Source organism: Setaria italica, chromosome I (assembly GCF_000263155.2).
Source record: "Setaria italica strain Yugu1 chromosome I, Setaria_italica_v2.0, whole genome shotgun sequence".
Lineage (NCBI taxonomy): Eukaryota > Viridiplantae > Streptophyta > Magnoliopsida > Poales > Poaceae > Setaria > Setaria italica.
This window is the reverse complement of record NC_028450.1, coordinates 5,155,921-5,170,354: the sequence shown is the minus strand read 5'-3', so window position 1 is coordinate 5,170,354 and position 14,434 is coordinate 5,155,921. Positions and strand designations below refer to the sequence as shown.

General features: G+C 54.1%; 3 protein-coding genes across 5 annotated transcripts; 1 reads left to right on the top strand and 2 right to left on the bottom strand.

Annotated features, from left to right (window-relative positions):
* Positions 1–1,344: 1,344 nt before the first annotated feature.
* LOC101759089 (peroxiredoxin-2E-2, chloroplastic) lies at positions 1,345–2,427 on the bottom strand. Its single transcript, XM_004951548.3, has one exon. The coding sequence runs from the start codon at positions 2,310–2,312 to the stop codon at positions 1,629–1,631; it is 684 nt and encodes a 227-aa protein (XP_004951605.1). The 5' UTR covers positions 2,313–2,427; the 3' UTR covers positions 1,345–1,628.
* A 2,095-nt stretch (positions 2,428–4,522) lies between these two features.
* On the top strand, positions 4,523–7,168 carry LOC101758279 (protein LYK5). Its single transcript, XM_004951546.3, has one exon. It carries the CDS (start codon positions 4,683–4,685, stop codon positions 6,948–6,950), a length of 2,268 nt encoding a protein of 755 aa, XP_004951603.2. The 5' UTR covers positions 4,523–4,682; the 3' UTR covers positions 6,951–7,168.
* LOC101758682 lies at positions 7,019–11,469 on the bottom strand. Of its 3 annotated transcripts, none has more exons than XM_022827190.1 (2): positions 9,142–11,469; positions 7,019–7,384 (listed from the first exon to the last, which is right to left on the bottom strand). In XM_022827190.1, exon 1 carries the CDS (start codon positions 11,137–11,139, stop codon positions 10,516–10,518), a length of 624 nt encoding a protein of 207 aa, XP_022682925.1. In that variant the 5' UTR covers positions 11,140–11,469; the 3' UTR covers positions 7,019–7,384; positions 9,142–10,515. The 3 variants fall into 3 exon arrangements, with proteins under 3 accessions (XP_022682925.1, XP_022682929.1, XP_004951604.2); XM_022827194.1 differs by having other exon boundaries at positions 7,087–7,384; positions 8,489–11,469; XM_004951547.4 differs by having other exon boundaries at positions 7,087–8,974.
* Between the last annotated feature and the right edge of the window lie 2,965 nt (positions 11,470–14,434).

Here is a 14,434-nt window from a genome sequence, read left to right as displayed (position 1 = left end):
CCATCGGCGGCGGCGCAGGTTTGCTGGTGGGCGCAGGAGGCGACGGGCTGCTAGGAGCTCGTGAGTGAGGCTCAAGGCGGGATGCCGCCCTCCTCCCGTCAGCCAACTCCCGCTTGGTCGGGCCATCGGCCCTCTCCGTCCCACCTGTATCTACGCCCCGCCCCGCCCCACGCGGCAGCCGCATCGCCTATGACTCGTGTCCGGTCGCGCCTCTACCCCACGCCCAACGGTCCTGCCAGTGTCCACGCGTCATGTTCATGCTCATCCTTCATGCTTGCCGTCGCACTCCTCCCCACCAAAGGCTCGCATCGCCTCTACATCCGTTCTGTCTGTTTGCTTCCCTTCCCTCAAAGGCTAGGGTTAGGGTGCGAGGCCTGCTGGCGGTACGGGATGGGCAGCGAGGGACGCTACCTAGTGCGGCGGCGAAGAGGGGATCTAGCACCGAGCAGGAGGATAGAGAGGAAGGGAGGAGGGGGAAGTGGCAGCGCACGCGGCGCGACACCGGAAGCTGATGGCAGGGAGGAGGAGGAGGAGACGAGACAAGATGAAGGGAGGAATGGGAGGAGGCAGCGGGGCGGGGTCGGTTGGGCGCGCGGTGCGGTGCAGCTCGGAGGAGGCGGGGGTATTTTCACAAAATCGACAAGCGGGTGGTTTCTGCAAAATTGACGCAATTTCGAAATTTTCTCTTCTTGGTGTTAAAATATTTTAGAACTTAGGGGGTGTTTTGCAAGAAAAACGAACATGTTTACTATTTATAAGGGGCCTCACTGGACCTAGAATCGATTAATGGAAAATTGGAAGGCTTTTTTTTTGAAAAATTCCACGCTTATGGACGGCCGGATCGACGCGATCGGACGGCCACGAATTCGGGACGACGTGGCCTGTGCGGCTGGGCGCGGCAAGACCCTCGGAATAAGGGGCGCCTGCCAGCCTGCTTATGGACAGCCGGATCAACGCGATCGGACGGCCACGAATTCAAGACGACGTGGCCCGTGCGGCTGGGCGCGGCAGGACTCAGGAATAAAAGGTCTTGATGGATGAGCCAAAAAAAAGAGTGGGGCTCGCTGGTGGGTACTGTCGGTGTCACACTGATGGGCGGTGGAACTCTTGTCTCACGCGCAAGAGTAAAATCATCTTTTCGTGTCAACTTAACTCTGTTGATGGCAAATACGGAATGCAATTTTGAGCCGATGGTTAAATAAGGAAGTCAAACTTTTTAGGATGGTAAATAAGGAATTTTCCCTGTTATTGGTGCCCCGGCTCGACGGAAGATTTCAGACACCATCATTCATCCATGGTGACGGATCCCGTGTCAGACGGTGCATCCATATGAAAACATATCAGTTCGGCAGTAAATCTCTCCTGGTTTCTGCCATGGCACGCACATACTATTCATCATGCAATCCGCATTTCTGCGAAGGGTAACAACTAACAAGAAGAAACACGTTCTCGAACACATTGGACGCGACGAACAAAAAGGGAAAAAAAATTCCTCTTCACAGCGGCGACACTGCGCTCGCATCAACGGAGACATGCTCCCGATTCTTATTCTCTACTACTTTACTTCACGAGTGGAAGGAGGAGGAGGAGACGCCCTGAGCGACGACGACTGGACTTGATCAACCTGCTCACCCGAGCGCCTGGAGCATGTCCTCGGCGCTGCTGCTGGTGAAGGCGCCGCCCTCCTCGAGGTTGAGCACCTTGACGACGCCGTCCTCGGCCAGCAGCGCGTACCTCCTCGACCTCACCCCGAGCCCGACCGGCTTGTCGGAGAGGTCCATCTCCACGCCCAGCGCGCGCGTCAGCTCCAGGTTCCCATCCGACAGCATCATCACGTCGTCCCCGACCCCCAGCGCCTCCTTCCACGCCTTCATCACGAACGCGTCGTTCACCGACACGCACGCCAACGTCTCCACACCCTTCGCCCTCAGCTCGCCGGCCTTCTCCGCGAACCCCGGGAGGTGCTTCTGCGAGCACGTCGGCGTGAATGCGCCGGGCACCGCGAAGAGGATGGCCTTCTTCCCCGCGGTCAGGTCCGAGACCGTCACCGTCTTCAGCTCCCCGTCGGCCGGGTCGAAGTAGGAGAGCGTCGCGTCGGGGAGCTTGTCGCCCACCGCGATAGTCGCCGCGATGCGGGACGACGCCCGCCTCCTTGTCGGCGTCCTCGAGGCTGCGGCGGCGCGGAGGCGGAGGACGGCGGGGGTGGTGGTGAGGCGGTGGGAGGAGAATGAGAGGGACGTGGAGGAGAGGGCGAACCGCCTGCCGGCCGCGGGAGAGAGGGTGGAGAGCGATGCGGTGGTGGTGGCTGCCATTGGAGCGGGGGTGAGGTGTTCGACGGAATGCTATCTGCTTGGGTTGGGTAGGGATGTGGTTTGCCGCAAAACCGTTTGCGGTTGCAGGGCAGGGCGTGAGCGCGTGATAGGAAGGAAGCGCCAAGCGGCAGGATTTGGTTGGTCGGTGACGGGTTGGTTGGTTTGATGCTGGCGAGGAACGGCCGAACGGACGGGTGGACGCTGGACGGCGAGTCGCTGGGCTGGATTACACGGTCGTAGCCCAACGAATTAGAGATGTTAGGCCCTCCCTATTGATGTTATGGGCCTTGGGAGCCTGTTCTAGCGGAGCCCGAGTCTGATTCTTTTCCCCTCCCGTGCCTGCTCGCTGCAGATTTTCAGCGGGTGGAGCTGCAGCCCAGCCGCTCGGCTGCCTGCTCAAGCAGCTGCCGCAGCAGCTCATCCTCTGTCCAACTTGCTGTAGCTGCTGCTGTCCGGCTGCTTGCATCCTGTAGCGGCTGCTGCAGCTGCAGTTGCTGTTCCGAGCATCTTCTATTGCTGCTTCAAAGAAAAACACCTCATCTTTTGGTTTCGTAGGAGTCCATTGTGTTGTCGCTCTACCGAACAATTGGAAAGAGAAGCAATAATAAAAATTTTTATTATCTCTTTTAGCCTATATACACTTTTCTTATTTAAGATGATCATCTTTGGGCTAAGAATTTGGTCATGTGCGGCCGCAAGTCACTTTCCGTTTAGGAAAAAAGAGAATAAATTAATTCTAGCTGTGCTCAGTATCTCAGTCACTTTTCGTGACATTCTCATTCTTAAAAAAAACTTTCATTCACACTCTTCTCTTTACGCTTAATGAAAAAAATGCAATTTTTTTTTTTGCGAGAGATGGAAAGTGGCTTGTTCAAGCTGTGCAATAGCCTACAGTGCTAGTATTTTTTTTTTGAGCGAGACATGAAAGATGCCATGTGAACTCAGCGAGGTCACTGGTCACCTTATTGTCAGTGATACAGACAGAGGGAGCACGCTAACCTGTCACTGCGTCAAGCCGTCAACCTACAGAAGTAAGCGAGCACGATACTGGCCTTGTTTAGTTGCCCAACTTTGGGCAACCAAAATTCCTGTAGCAACACTGTAGCGTTTCGTTTGTATTTGTAAATTATTATCCAAATATTGACTAATTAGGCTCAAAAGATTCGTCTCGCAAAGTACAACAAAACTGTGCAATTAGTTTTTTATTTCGTCTACATTCAGTACTCCATACATGTACTGCAAGTTTGATGTGATGGGGAATCTTCTTTTTGCATAGTGCCAAAGTTGGGATTTTGGAGTGAACTAAACATGGCGACTGTCCCCTCCGTTTCAAATTATAAGCTACAGAGTCAAATCATTTTATATTTAATCAAAATTATATAGATAACCACAAAAATTTATTATACTAAATAGATATACTATGAAAATATATTTAACAAAGAAACTAATGGTATTTATTTGTATTATGAATATTAGTATTTTATTGTATAAATTTAGTCAAGCTTGAGATATTTTAACTCTCCAAGAAACTTGGAATAACAGAGGCAACACCGGCGAACCGGTCAATTGCTTATTGCTTAGGCAGAGGAGCTCAAAAAAAAAAAGCTTAGGCAGAGGAAATTGACCGCGCCAACGAGCCAACGATTTATGAACCCCTGGCTACGCCTATGAGCCAACCGGATTTGCGCGAAGCGGACAGCGACGGACCCCGACTACTCCGGTCGCTCGCAGCGAATGAACAATGGTCTCGCCGCGTCGTCCCCTGTCACGGGGCGAAAAAGCCATGGCGCATGGGCCATGGCCTCGTCGTCGCCTTTGACCGATAGCCCGCGCCGCCCTCCACGTTTCGTGCACGTCTCATTAGCTGCTGTAGCTAACTTCTGGACATCGTCCATCTATCAGCATCTGCTTACCGTTACCATAGTTCACTTTTAACTCTTAACCTTCCCCTGCTAAGTTGACTTACGTATACTTATCCGTTCTAAATTACTATTTACTATTAATTTTCTAAATACATAACTTTTATACACATTTGGATTTTGTATTTGGAAAAATCAAAACGAAAAAAATTTAAGACGGAGAAAGTACGGAAAAAAAGTAAGCTGACATATAGTATATTATATAGCAGTTTTTAGATGCCGAAAAAGGGCAAAACCATGGTAGTATCTCGTCTGTACTACTACTACTACAGTATACTGCTAGTAGTAGTGATGTTAGTGATGTCTACATTTTCTCCGAAAATCACGAGTGACAGATTTGTGCCACATCAGCTAGGTACAATCATTCATCACAAATGACACATAATTAAAGAAGCGCGGAAGAGGGTTGACTCCGTGTGCCGTGTTGACTTGTCCTCGGCATCCATGGCCCATGGGTCCAGAGTGTCCAGTTCAGCTGCATCCCCACCCGCTCGCCACCGCCAGCCATTGCGGGAAAACAGAGACCGCCGGAACCCAAGCCGCCCCACCTGGCCACCTCCGCAACCTTGACCGGTTGACTCCGCCGCGCTCTTCACATACGGAGCACCCACCCAGCCCCGCCGCCCCCGTCACCGCGATTCCCATCCCCAACCAAATGATGGCTCCCCCGCGTCCACCGGGGCTCCCCGCGGCGGCGCTCCCGCTCCTCCTCCTCCTCCTCCTCCTCGCCGCCGCCGCGCCGGCCCCGGCGCGCGCGCAGCAGGAGTACGAGGCCAACAAGCAGAACGCCTGCTACGCCACCAACGCCAGCTCCGTCCTCGGCTACGTCTGCAACGCCACCACCTCCTCCGCCCCGTCCTGCGACTCCTACCTCGTCTTCCGCTCCAATCCGCCTTACAACACGCCGGTCTTGATCTCGTACCTCCTCAACTCCTCCCCCGACGCCGTCGCCTCCGCGAACGCCGTCCCCACGGTGTCCACGCTCGCCGCCTCCAGCCTCGTGCTGGTCCCCGTCCCCTGCGGCTGCACGCCCGGCGGCTACTACCAGCACAACTCCTCCCACAAGATCGAGGTCCTCGGCGAGACCTACTTCATCATCGCCAACATCACCTACCAGGGCCTCACCACCTGCCAGGCGCTCATCGCGCAGAACCCGCTCCACGACAGCCGGGGCCTCGTCCAGGGGAACAACCTCACCGTGCCGCTCCGATGCGCGTGCCCGTCCTCCGCGCAGGCCGCAAGGGGCGTCCGCCACCTCCTGTCCTACCTCGTCATGTGGGGCGACGACGTCACCTCCATCGCCGCCAGGTTCCGCGTCGCCGCGCGGGACGTGCTCGAAGCCAACAGCCTCGACGCCGACCAGATCATCTTCCCCTTCACCACGCTGCTCATCCCGCTCAGGACCCCGCCCACGACGGACATGCTCGCGTCCCCGGCGCCGCCGCCGGCACCGACCCCGCCGCAGACCGCGCCGCCGTCGGGCGGGTCGGGGAGCGGGAAGTGGGTCGGCGTTGGGGTCGGGGTGGGTTGCGGTGCTCTCGCGCTGGCCGGAATTCTCGGCCTGCTCTTCTTACGGGCCCGGCGGCGGCGGCGACAGCGGCGTGGGGATGGGGAAAGCGGCCGTCAAGGGAAGGTGGTCATCGACGTGTCGTCCTCGGCTGACTACGACGCGCTGGCCTCGGGGAAGCAGACCACCAACACGACGACGTCCTCGTCCTCGTCGGCGGCGAGGTCGCTGGTGGCCAGCGACGTGCGCGGGGCCGTGGAGGCGCTGACGGTGTACAAGTACTCGGAGCTGGAGAAGGCCACCGCGGGGTTCGCCGAGGAGCGCCAGGTGCCGGGCACGTCCGTGTACCGGGCCGTCATCAACGGCGACGCGGCGGCGGTGAAGCGGGTGGTCGGCGACGTCAGCGGCCAGGTGGGCATCCTGATGCGCGTCAACCACTCCTGCCTCGTCCGCCTCTCGGGCCTCTGCGTCCACCGCGGCGACACCTACCTCGTCTTCGAGTTCGCCGAGAACGGCGCGCTCAGCGACTGGCTCCACGGACGCGGCGGCGGCGGCGGCAGCGGCAGCACCCTCCGGTGGAGGCAGCGCGTGCAGGTGGCGTTCGACGTCGCCGACGGGCTCAACTACCTCCACCACTACACGAACCCGCCGTGCGTGCACAAGAACCTCAAGAGCAGCAACGTCCTCCTCGACGGCGACCTCCGCGCCAAGGTGTCCAGCTTCGGGCTCGCGCGCGCGGTCGCCGCGGCCGACGGCGGCGCGCAGCTCACGCGCCACGTCGTTGGCACGCAGGGGTACCTCGCCCCCGAGTACCTCGAGCACGGCCTCATCACTCCCAAGCTCGACGTGTTCGCCTTCGGGGTCATCCTCCTCGAGCTGCTGTCCGGGAAGGAGGCCGCGTTCGCGGACGCCGAGACGGGCGAGGAGACGCTGCTGTGGGAGGCCGCGGAGGAGGCGTTGGTGGCGGACGGCGGCGAGGACGTGGACCGGGCCAAGGTGCGCGCGTTCGTGGACCCGCGGCTGCACGGGGACTACCCGATGGACCTCGCGCTCGCCGTGGCGGCGCTGGCGCTGCGGTGCGTGGCGAGGGAGCCCCGCGCGCGCCCGGCCATGGACGAGGTCTTCGTCTCCCTCTCGGCGGTGTACAACTCGACGCTGGACTGGGATCCCTCTGATTACGGCACCTCAGGATCTTCGATGGTCGGGAGGTAGAAGAGATTAGCGTATAAATTGAGTTTGCATAGAATGAGGACGAGTTGGGATCGAGCTGTACTATAGCAAGAACGAAGAAATGTATCATTAATTCATCAATTTTTGTTACAAACTTACAATTGCTCCAGGGAAAATGTAAAAGAATAATCTGCTGAATATCTGGGGTCTTGGAATTGATCACTAGTATAAACAAATCCACTCAACTGTCACTTTGTCTACTCCTTTCTTTCGCCCGAATACACATTGCATCGTCAGAAGAACAGAACCATGCAGCGAGTTTGGCCTCGCAGCATTTTCAGTACTAATCAAAAGGAAACCAGTTCTCGAAAATACAGTTGATCTTTCAGTGAGGACTTCTGGTGAGAACGTTGAGCACCCAGGCTCCCACTGAAGAATGTAAACACGGTTCTGAATCATGAGTGAAGCTTGCAGGCCTGCAATTTTATTATCGTTTCAGCAATTCAGTCTATGCAGCGACCCTTCTGGCCTTTTCCTTTGTCATTCAACAAAAAAATGTTCAGTAAACCCTAACATAGAAGTAAATATCCTTACTGTCACTGAAAGAACAGCTTTCAGCTGAATGTTTGAGAGCATTGATCACCTCCTGATTACTGAAAAACGGCACAGACAAGGATTCCTTCCCTAATTCCTTGGTTCTCACCATGGTTGAGACTTGCAAATTCGAAGGCGTTCCATTTTTTTCTTTATTTTATGAAGAGGAAAAGGTTTTCTCTGTTCTTCTGACCAATTTTAATGTGTTGTTGGGTTGACAGTACTTAATTATTAGATCCAAATGCTCAACAGGACTACCAAAAACCCAAAGAAAAATATTATTGTCATTTCAGTCTATGCCCTTTCCTTTGTTAGTGAACCGATCAATATCCAATAAAGGCTAAAATAGAACTAAACATTTTCACGACTAGTCCTTGCTAGACGTTTTTTTTTTTACTTTTCATGTTTCCCTGTACTAATCCAATAAATCACAACTGAATGTTCAGCCTATTGCACTTTTGAAACTTTTGGTCCACTTGCGACCCTCTACTACAAGATTGACACGCAAAGCTTTTGCGTGTTCTAACAGAAAAAAGAAAAGAAAAGATCAACTGAATATTGAGGAGCTCATAACACCTCCTGATTACGATAAGGCACTGGAAAGGGTTCCTTTCTAATTCCTTCGAACATGAATTGGTTCAGTCCTTACTGGATTGTCTATTTCTTTGTTAAAGCAATACCATGTAGTTCTCTTGTGTGTTTGAGGAAAATCGGTTCATTTATTTTTTTCCTTTCTTTTTCCGAAATGGAAACAGCTGCTGAGTTAATCTGTTGTGGTGGTGACAAAGTGCATATGGTTCAACTCTCAATGAAGTAGTGAAATGGCCATCGAATCGATATTACTAATTTTTAGATCAAATAATGCAAATGGCAACAGAACTACATCAATCTCTTTTCCGCAAATGGCTTTCGTTTTGCCTTGCAGATAGCAAATGATTTACTCCTCTAAGTTAACGCATCAGCTGGGATGAGATTGCTTACAGCACCTGTTGTATGAGTGAAAAAGCGTATGGAATTTACAATGCCGCCCCCGCTTCGCGGAGCCCAGCGCCGCCGCCGCGAGGCCCTCCGACTCCGCCCTTCTACCCCCTCGTCGCCGCCGGAGCAGCCCGCCGGAAGCCCGTGCGGCTGCCGGGATGGCGGCGGCGGGTCTCTCTAGGTCGGGGCCACCATTCTTCTGCGGAAGGTGGTCTCGTGGGTGGCCCGGCTCCGGCAGCTCGGGCAGCCGGCGTGGTTGGGGCTGCCCAGATCCGTGGCCAATAGGGCCAGATCCGGTGGAGGTGCCCCCGGCGAGGACGGATCAGCGGCGGAGGCAAGGTGGAGGCCGGCGGCGTGGGCGCGGACGGGGCCGCGGGATGCCCGGGTGGTGCTGGGATGGCGGATCCGGCTCCGCCTAGGCCCGTTCCCGGCATCCATGCGGCAGAATCTGGCTGGCTGCGGTCCATGGTCGGTCGTGGGTGGCCGTGGGAAGGCTGCAGCGGTGCGAGAGTTCATACTGATATTGCTTAAATGCATCGCTCCCTTGCAGTTGCAGGCAAAGCGGCGAGCACCTAGTGCGCGGCCGTCGGTGACAGCTGGCAGGGCGCGGAATCAACCGAGCAGGGAAGATGGCGGCGTTGGAGGGGTGAGGCGTGCGTACCTCGCAAGCAGTGGCGCTCGGTGGCGAGGTGCCATCCCTCACCACCGCTTTCCGGACGCTGGCGCGGACGGAGCTGCCCCGGGAGCATCTCCGGGCGAACTAGAGCCCCGGGTCGCCGCGCGATTGGGCGGGTGCGTGATCCTGACGGAGGCAACCGCGGGACACGCGCAGCGGCGGAGCTAGCGGAGGCCTGCGAGCGTGACCTCGCCGGCTTCCATGTCGCCGGCCGTCGGCCCGAAACAATTGAAGAATATGTTCACTTGAGACCCTGCTATTTACATATAAACCCCTAAATTGGATTGCGATTAATAGTCACCATCCGAATATTTTCAATTTATCCTCTATTATTTACAAATAGCACCCTAGATTGGATCGCAATTACTAATCGCGATCCGATTATTTTCATATAACCCCTTTGTTGTTTTCAAATAGCCCCCTAGTCGTGGTCCACTCCACCTCCGGCCATCCGCCGCCGCCGCCGTCGCCCTCCATGCTGGGACGAAGAACCCCCGCCTCGCCCCCCAGCTCAATCGCTACCACCACCACCAGTCCCTCCACCCACAGCAAGAATGGAGGGCGTTCGCCGTCGCACCCGGGCGGCTCGCCGCGGCAACCGCGACTGCGATTACGGTAGGGCACCCAGCAATCGCGGCGTTTCAGTTTGCACAAAACAATCGAGCAGCACGTGCCCGAAACGATCGTTCAGGCTTCATGGATGAGTGGATGTTGTTTTCAGAGAGGAGTTTTTAAGGCAATTCACAGAGCAGATGATCTTCGGTCATTGTTGAAGAACTGCACAAATGCTGCGGATTGACGCAAAGCGGACACTGTAGAGTATCTTCTGTCAGCGAGATTGTAGGCGAGTGCCGCCAGCTCAGGCGACATCGGATGAGAATGAGATGCAGAGCTTGGGCTGATCCAACTCCGTTTCTTGCTTGTTGCTTGCTGTCCCTGGACCGTGGCCATGGCCGGTGCAACGCAAGCCGGTGTCCTCAGGGGAGGAGGCAACCTCGACGAAGGGGCGGGAATCATTCGAATCCCAGGGCGCCGGCGCGCCGCGGAGCTCCGGTGTGCAGCGGAGGCGGGCTCCTCGCGACGGCCAGGGTGGACGGCGAACGAAACACTGACCAGGGGGTGGACGGCACGGTGGACTCAAAAGAAGCAGGTTCTCTGCACGAGCTGCTTCACCGTGACTCTTGTTTACCACTTTTTCAGGTATGTGCAATCGGGAACCATATTACAGTCATACAAGAAGTTAGTTTGAACTTTGAACACGTGCATCTATGCTTCTACAGCCAAAAATGGCGAAAGACGAAACGAGAGGCTTGCCGAACTGCCCCCCTCCTGCTTCTACAGTCCGTGTCAGCCAGCGCCTCACTCAGCGTCCTCTCGGATCATGCTCAGCGCCCTCTTCAGCGCCGACGGCCTCGTCTTTCCCGTGGCCGCCGCGGCGACCTTGTCGCCGCCCCTCGCCTGACTCGTTGCCGCGGCGAGCTCTCCGAGCGTCTTCTCGTTCAGCGTCTCGTGGAACACGCTCTCGTCCACGCCGCCCTCGCCATCCTCTCGCAACAAGACCGGCACGACGCGCACCTGCTTCCTCTTCCTCTTCTCGCCGGCGCGCCCCCGCGGCTCCTCGGCCGGGAGCGCGGCGATGGCGCGCGCCGCCAGCGCGGCCATGTCGGCGCTCGACAGCGGGCGCCCGAGCATCGCCACCGGGAGCACGAAGTACATCTGCCCCGGCCGGAGCCGCTCGGCGGCGGCAAGCGCGGGAGGCCGCTCGTCGAAGTAGAGCGCGTCGGAGTTGCACACGAAGAAGGACGGCGACGCGCCGCCGCTGCTGCTGAGGACGTCGGAGACGGTGGGGAGCTGCGGGCCCGGGAGCTCCTTCAGCGAGCCGTCAGCGGCGATGACCCTGGACGGCGGCGCAGGTGGCCGTGCTGGCTGCTGCACGTCACCGGAGACGCTAGGAGCATCGATGCAAGAAACCGCCGATCCCATTGGAGCTGGATCGGAGCGACCTCGTGTGGTGCGACTGCGTGTTGGTGTGGGACTGAAGAAAGTTTGAGTCGGTGAAGATGTGTATATAGAGTTACAGACCCAAGATGTATATATAGAGAGAGTTACAGAACGATTGGTCGGGAGCAAGGGGATGAAAGGCGATAGCCCGTCCAACACTTGGGGAACGAACTTGCCGTCGTTTTCCACCCTGCTTGCTTCAGTAGCAGTGGACTAGTGGTGGCTTCGCGGCCGTTTCGGCAGCAGAATGTTCCATTCCATTCCATTCCATGTCATGGCATGGCTTTCCATCTCCTTGCCACTTTGCCACTGGGGCTATCTGGAGGACCGCACCACCTGCCAGGAATCACAAAAGCATGCTACTAGAAGGACGACTGGAATAAAGTACGCAGCTGATGTAAGTTCAGCTGCTCCTCTGCACATAGTACAGTACAGTAGCGAAGCTCGCGTAACGGCGCGTGCCGTAGTAACCAGGGGCGATCAGTGATCAGTGTCAGTTGGGCTATGATCGAATGTAAGGACCTCCTAAAGTTTTTAGCTCAGTCTTTAGTCCATGGTTTAAAATATGTTTAGTTCCATCTTCTAAAACTGATTAAAAGTAATAAATATTATGGCAAAATGATACTGCTCTCCCCCAATGGTACGGTGTGGCTACTATGTTGCGCTGGTTTTACTTATCAATAAGTCAACATCAAAGCAAGCAGCAACCCAGTACGTTCCCCTGTGGGACCGGCAGACGGGCAAATTAGTAAGCGCGTCTCGTCTGCCTTGTGTTGTGTCTGTGTGCCTGACTGCCTGTGGTGTGGAATTTTCAGCCTGTCTGCCTGCGGTGTAGCTGCGCTCTTGTCTTCGAAACCGTGTCGTCAGACGCGCACACATTCCTACGCAGAGACTGCAGAGCCGCGGGCTTCAAGGCACCCCGTCACCAACACCAAGGCACCAACCATGCCCAAGGACCAATACCTCGGCGCCTTTCTTCCGGTCCACTCCGAATCATCGCCATCGCTCGAAAAAATCGGAGAAATTCTAACGCCAAGTTGAACTGATGTTCGCGGTTTCGTTATTCAACCGTTCTTTGAGACGATGACATCAATTCAGAGATTGCTTAACGCGCGGATCGTGTTGACGAAAAGTAGCTGGTTCAGATTTCAGATATCTGCATGGCTTCGGGCCAGATAAACCCTTCATCAGAAGCAACCAGTAGGAGCTGAGCTGAGACATGGAGGGTCACAATTACTTGCGCCGCTCTAGTTGATTTGAACCACATGTCCTTCAATCTTTGATCATGCAGAGTGCCCATCTAGGGGAAGAACATACCCATCGAACCACCATTCTGACGATGACTGATGGTCACTGATCAGTGAACAATATAAGTGGCATGTATTTCTCAGGCAGAGACAGCATTTCTTGTGTCTCAAGCTTGCTGCCCTTTCGTCGTCCTTGACTCTGCAGAAATGGCGCATGTTCCTGCCTGCTTCTCTGATTTCGGGCAGCGGCTTTTACTGGCCATCTTTTAAGGAAAGCAGGGACAAATTTATTTTTTCTGACTTGCGTTCCTTCCGCCGTGACTTGACGAGGTTGTAAGGGTTAGACAATAGAGACTTGCTGAGTGATCGGTGGAAATTACCATGAAACCGAGATTTGTTGAACCTTCTGGGTTGGGGCCTCGACTTTCGTGGATTCTGCCATACAGATGGATTCATCGACGGCTTCTGTAACTCTTCTTTGTAATTCGATCATGCTAGCATGTGGATTTTGTTGCCGGGATAATTTTTATGGTAAATCTCGCGTCCATACAGATCAACTTCCATATAGTTATCTAGAACATTTGTATTATACTTAGGACCTCTCCAATGCGTGATTCTTAGCTTGTCCTATGTTTTTTTTCTCTCTTATGGAACCAGGTCCTATACATTGTAAGGCTGATTCCATAGGGAACCAGGTTCTATGCATAGGACCAGCTCCCATGTAATATAACATAGGGAGAGTGGGAGAGAGAAGAGAAGGATGGAGGGTTGCGGGTTCCATATTGATAGATTCAACCCGATTCTATACATTGGAGCTAATACAACATGTGACATCAAATCATTGTGGGACCCACATTAGGACCAGGTGCGGTACCATACGTTGCTGGTGCCCTCACTGTAAAATGATCTTGCATGGTTCACAGAAAATTGTCTGCACCTCTTTCTCTGAATACAGAGTGATGCAAAACACATTTGTTGGATGACAATTTGCGAGACGGCGATGTAAAGCAAGTGTGATCACATGTTTACATGTGGACCCTTGAAGCAAGCCCAATAAAGGCACGTCAGGAGGCGAATAGCTAAGGGTCTATTTGGATCCGACCTCATAAACTCTAGGACATGTCACATCGGATATTTAGATACTAATTAGAAGTATTAAATATAATTTAATTATAAAACTAATTGCACAGATGGAGTCTAATTGGCGAGACGAATCTATTAAGCCTAATTAGTCCATGATTTGATAATGTGGTGCTACAGTAACCATTTGCTAATGATGGATTAATTAGGCTTAATAGATTCGTCTCGTGAATTAGTATAAGGATTCTGCAGTTAGTTTTATAATTAGCTCATGTTTAGTCCTTCTAATTAGCGTTCGAATATCCGATGTGACCCTCCTAAGTTGAGTACCTTTATCAAACATCCCACACGATAGCATATTCCGATGCGGCAGAGAGAGAAAAGAGGAGAGAGAGTGAGCTTGTCGCTGCTGCCCGTGCCGAGCGCTTGCACGGTCCCCTACGGTTTGTGGGACCAGACACCACCTCCTGCTCCCTCCCGTCCCCGGAGAACATGCACTTCGTCCTCCGACTGTGCTAATATATGAATACAAAATGTTTTTGAAGTTTGGGAAGAGACTCCTGCTTGTCTGCAAGGGTCGTCAGATGGCATGACTTGTCTTAGGGTGTTGGTTACTTAGGGGCTGTTTGGATACGAGGTGCTAAACTTTAACAGTGTCACATCGGATGTTCGGATGCTAATTAGGAGGATTAAACATGAGCTAATTATAAAACTAATTGCAGAATCCTGTGCTAATTCGCGAGACGAATCTATTAAGCCTAATTAATCCGTCATTAGCAAATGGTTACTGTAGCACCACAGTGTCAAATCATGGACTAATTAGGCTTAATAGATTCGTCTCGCGAATTATACTCGATCTGTGCAATTAGTTTTGTAATTAGCTTATGTTTAGTTCTCCTAATTAACATCCGAACATCCGATGTGACACGGATCCAACTTTGTCATGAGTT